This window comes from Cyprinodon variegatus, unplaced genomic scaffold (genome assembly GCF_000732505.1).
Source record: "Cyprinodon variegatus isolate N-32 unplaced genomic scaffold, C_variegatus-1.0 Scaffold389, whole genome shotgun sequence".
Taxonomy (NCBI): domain Eukaryota; kingdom Metazoa; phylum Chordata; class Actinopteri; order Cyprinodontiformes; family Cyprinodontidae; genus Cyprinodon; species Cyprinodon variegatus.
Window position 1 is genome coordinate 604,682 of NW_015150842.1, and position 5,100 is coordinate 609,781.

General features: G+C 38.7%; 1 protein-coding gene across 1 annotated transcript; it reads right to left on the reverse strand.

Moving 5' to 3' along the window:
- Positions 1-554: 554 nt before the first annotated feature.
- cdk5r2 (cyclin-dependent kinase 5, regulatory subunit 2 (p39)) lies at positions 555-4,501 on the reverse strand. Its single transcript, XM_015387249.1, has one exon. It carries the CDS (start codon positions 4,273-4,275, stop codon positions 3,403-3,405), a length of 873 nt encoding a protein of 290 aa, XP_015242735.1. The 5' UTR covers positions 4,276-4,501; the 3' UTR covers positions 555-3,402.
- Positions 4,502-5,100: the final 599 nt, after the last annotated feature.

Consider the following 5,100-nt stretch of genomic DNA (forward strand, 5'->3'; position numbering starts at 1 on the left):
CAAAGTGAGCATTCAAATGTATAAACTCTGTGCTAATTGTTAAGTTCGGCTTTGATTGCATCATGTTGGGATGTTTTCATCTGTTGATTTGAGGCTGATGGTTGAATTTTGGAGAAAACCAAGTGTAGCAAAATTATAGCAGACACTTCAAAACAAGCATTCCTGATTAAAAGAGTCTCAATTATCCAGCTAGGGCTCTGAAAAAACACTGTGGTTATAACAATTGATTTGTCAATGATCAGCTTGCTTAAGGACATTTAACCAAATATTTATGTTCTTTTCACATATTTAATCAGTTCATTTATTGAATAAATAAAACTTGTTCACCTAATTCTTCTTTTTCAAAAATATTCTGAGTTAAAGTATTAATTTGTTACAAATATAAATGTTTCAACGGCCTTAATCAAAGCCTACAATAGATAAGACTTCCACCTCATGATGGCTGTATGGAAACTACTGTCCAGTACTGTTTGCATATGCAACAAAGCAATTGCTGCCAGATCAGGGTGAGTTTAAAACAATGAAATGATTCAACAGAGGCAGGCAATTCTACATAAATTTGGATTTATTTCACCATGATCACCTCAGACAAGTACTGTAATGAGCTTTTTGTCTACACACATACAAGGAGTGAATGCATATGTGGAATAACACCACAGACAAAACACACCTAAATATCAATTTCTTACATGACATTTAGGGGAAACGATGAACCGTACAAAAGATTTATTTCACAGCCGGTCATTCTAAAGCATGAGCTGGTGCCAATATATGCAAACTTAATGGTAAAGCATTCCAGTGCCTCGCAGGAAACACTGGTATATCACCATCACTGTGCAAAAAACACGAAATTTGTCCATAGCTGTGCAAAATAGCAGCATTATTTACTGTTCAAGCAAATGATTCACAAATATAACAATTGTCTTTAAGATTAACCATAGGCAGGACTGTGTTTGGTTTCAGAGTCCATGCTGGTTTATTTTTTGGCTTATAGATACTGCAGTAACACATGTGCAAATGGGGGTTATCTTTATGTTTCTGACATGTCACCGCAACACTTGTACTCTGAGGAATCATGAATAAACTAATCTGAAACTGACTAACTGAGGCTAAGAGCATATTTGCAAAACAGATTTTAGGTTTTATTGTCTATAAGCTTGTGTTTGTTTCTGTGATGCTCAAACTACCCTCAACCATTTTCCAAACTGGCATTAAAATCATGTTGAAAAGATGGGATTTTTACATGTAAACCACAAAGTTTCAGGCTATTTTCCACTTGGCACAGAGAAGATTCGAAAACAAAACAAACCAAGAAAAAAAACAAAAAAATATATCCTATTTGGTCTTCAGTTAAACCTAAAACAATACATCTATTGCTTAGCTTTAGCCAATAAGCTACTAATACCTTCGGCCTTTTATAGTTACAATATAAGAGAGTGAAATTGGAAATGCAGAATGAGATCTTGTCATGACATACAGTATCTGGGGATCTTTTCAGAGAGTCGGAAAATTATCAGCATATATCAAAATACCATCCAAATGTCTGTTTTCTAATAGATGGGGTCTTTAAAATTAAGACAAAGTTTAAAAAATGAAAGCAAGTTGTGACATCAAGTATGGGCTGGCTAGTGGTATACACAGGCTCAAAAAGCTACTTTTTAAAAATTCTAAGATATTATGTTTGAAGTTTGTTTTTGACAAACTAGAGAAACTGCTAGATTAACAAGTTAACTAATTCTTTAGAATGAGTTCAGCACTACTAATCTCCTACTTGTTGCTGACAGCTGTTGGCTGGCAAAAGAAAACGCCTACGCTTTCCCCTCACATGAAATAAAAATAAAGAAAATCCTATAAAGTTTACTCTGATTTAAGAAATTAGTTGGAAAGCAACATGCATGTTAAACAAAGATTGCAGAAAGCTTATCTGAGCAAACAGCCTGAGTATTAAAAAAGAGAATATTGGGTTGTTATGTTATCTTTAGCCCCTCTAAAAGGAGAACAGTGTAAATATATATATATATTATTCTTAATATCCACTTTAAAACAAAAAGAACCTAAAAGGTATTTCTTGCTTCTATTTGATCAAGATCAACAACAGCAAATAAAGGTTATGCGCTATTTTTATAACTGTTTGTAAACTATATTCTAAAATACTTTAGCAGTAGTGGACAGCATATTCGGTTTCCTGTTTCAATTAGAAACAGTTAGATTAAATACTTTTGTTAAAATTCTTTGTGTAAATATCATTAACCTGTGGTAATTTTACTAAATGTTATCATTAGAACCGTACACCAGCCCATGCCTAGATGAAACAGCTCAAAGGGGAATATTTACAATCACTGTTCATTGCCATTTTAGAGACATTTTGTATCTGTTCCATGTCGACTAGCTTATCTATCAGCTGACTGAGATGCTAAAAAAGCCCAGTAGACTATCTCTAATTACTAACTTACTTACAAGGCTTAGGCTTATGTGCTGTGGAGGCACTCGTAAGCCATGCTTGGCTCAGTTGGGAGAAAAGGAGAATCAGAAATGGCTGAACAGGTCAGCACCTTGGACAGCTCATTGGCCTGACTCGACTGGGGAGATCTATTCTGGCACAGGCTTGGACCCCATCCAAAAACATCCACTCATTTACTTGGAAATTAGGCTAATTTAGTTTGAAATGGGGATTTGAGTCTCTGTTAAAATGTAGGGTTTTACAGCAAAGTCAAATTCCTAGGACAAGACAAAATAAGAAGACAAAACACGATCAGCATGCATCTTTAAAACCTCTTCCAGCGGAAACTAAAGACCATATTGAAGTTGTGTAACATCTTGAGCCGAGACGTGAGGAGTACTGCAGGCAACACTGTCCAGTCACCTTTTATACATTCAGCTTTAAAAATACACCGGCGTACTGCTCAGTACCTCAGCAAGAGTCAAAAGTGCCACAATTAAACAAATAAATAAGATGTCAAATGAATAACTCTTAGATAAATTAGGTTATTCTGGAAAATCCTTATATTCAGGACATTATATGCCTGTAGTTGATGAATTACACATATTAAATTTAAGTTATTCATTAATGAAAACTTGAATTAATTGAACTTTAAATAGCAAATAATTATCTCAGTGTTTACCAAATTATTTAGTATTTTCTGTGCTTACAGTGCTTGTCCAATGATAAAACAATGCCCTGCAACACGTTTCAAAGATTTATATATTTGATTATATGTTATTTTTAAATTGCCATAAGATATTAGCCAATCTAGATGCATCAATTTAATGAAAATTTTCCCAAAAATAATTTAAGTAAAATTCCATCAGTCTAGAAGCAGGGAGCTGCCAAATGAAAATTATAGAGATTTTTGATGATTTATTTATTAAATTGTGGCACTTTGGACCTTCCATAGACCTGGGTCAACGGTCTAAGCTGGATTCGCTGGAATCACGCTGATTTTTCAGATCCTGAAAGACCTCGGTAAAAAAGTGTGGGTCCGCGTTCAGCTGGAGCATCTTGGGGCTCAGCCGGTCGATGATTCGAAGCGACGTGTCCCAGAAAACGTCCTTGTTGGAGTCCGTGATGAAGGGCTTGAGCGGGTAGGAGATCTCGTTGCCCATGTAGGAGTATGCAAGGTAGAGGCAGGTCTGGAAGGTGCCCTGCAGCTCGGCCGCGCTGCTCACGCTCTCTGTGATTGCGTCCTGGCACAGCAGGTACACAAACACCACATTGGCTGGCGTAATGAAGCCGATGTCCTGCCAGCCCTGGATCAGTAGAGTCCGGTCAATGTTTCGGAACCAGAGGACAACATCCCCGCTGTTTAACTCTTTCAGTTTATAACACCTGCGGCACAAGTAGTCCCCCAAACAGCGCAGGAGCTCCCCTGTTGACGCCTGGATAACAATCCGCCTGGGTGACAGCAGAGAGAAGTTGCTGGGTTGCTTCTGAACCGTGGACAGCCTCCCGTTTTGAACTATGCTGTCGCTGTTCTGCGTGGGGACCGTGGGGACCGGGACAGGGATGGGCGCCTTTGGCTTCTTCTCCTCGGTTTGGTGCGTCTTCCTGATGTTTTCGCTGTTGAGATGGGCCACCTGGCTCGGCTGCAGCGGGTTCGGGGTCACTTTCTTGGCGCTTTTCTTAGCTGAATTGGCCACCAGCTTCTTCCAAGACAAAGATACGAACATCGAGTGGCGCTTGAGGCTCTTGTCGTTTTTCAATCCATCCCCTGTAGCCTCAGTGTCCATTATAGAAGCCTTCTTTGAGGCAGGAGATATGGAGAGAACGGTACCCATGTTTGCGCAGGAGAGAGCTGCCGTGGTTTGGATGCTGCGGCAGATTCTTCCGCAGAGTGAGAGGCGGCGAGCAACAGTCACGACCAAAACTCCATCTATAGATGTTTATTTACCTGACGGTGTTGGCAGAGATAGGAACAAATATTTCTTTATAAGTTAAATAATAGTCTTTATCCGCGTCTGGGTTGGAAAAACGCTGCGACACGAATCCGGTGCGTCTGTGAGCATGAACCAAGATTAGTCACTATGCGTAAATCCTTTACTTAGCGAACCAGTCGAGCAGGCACTGACTGACAATCCAGCTGGCCAATAGAAAAGCCAACCTCCGACTCAATGATTAGAGGTGTTGTTTCAGGTCTCAGCTGCCATTCATAGATTCAAGCCAGGGTAGGTCAAAGTGCTATGTTCCTCACTTAGTCGGCTGGAGGATCAGATGCTCTGCTTTTTAAATTCCCATTCATTTTGATTCATCACGGTGGTCAAGGGGTGCAAGGATGCTGCAGATAAAAAAAAATAGTACTGCAAACAACATGGGAGGCTGGCAAACACAATTACACTTAGAAACACATAGAAAATACATCCAAAGGGGAAATGCTGCAAAGATATGTTTGGATCACAGCAATGAAGAGAAGCAGAGTGTAAATGTGCTGCAAATACATAAATGTATTGGATTTTATTGTGAATTTTCTCTAATTCAGACAGGATACAAATCTTGCACTGTTAAATATTCATACTAGAACATGTAAATACATAATAAATGTTTTTAAATAATAATTTTGCAGCCATCAACTGGCAACTTTCATAGTTGTGACTGGATAATTGAGT

Excerpts from the sequence above, each read along its gene's own strand:
- cdk5r2 (XM_015387249.1), bottom strand. The coding sequence starts at position 4,275 with ATGGGTACCGTTCTCTCCATATCTCCTGCCTCAAAGAAGGCTTCTATA.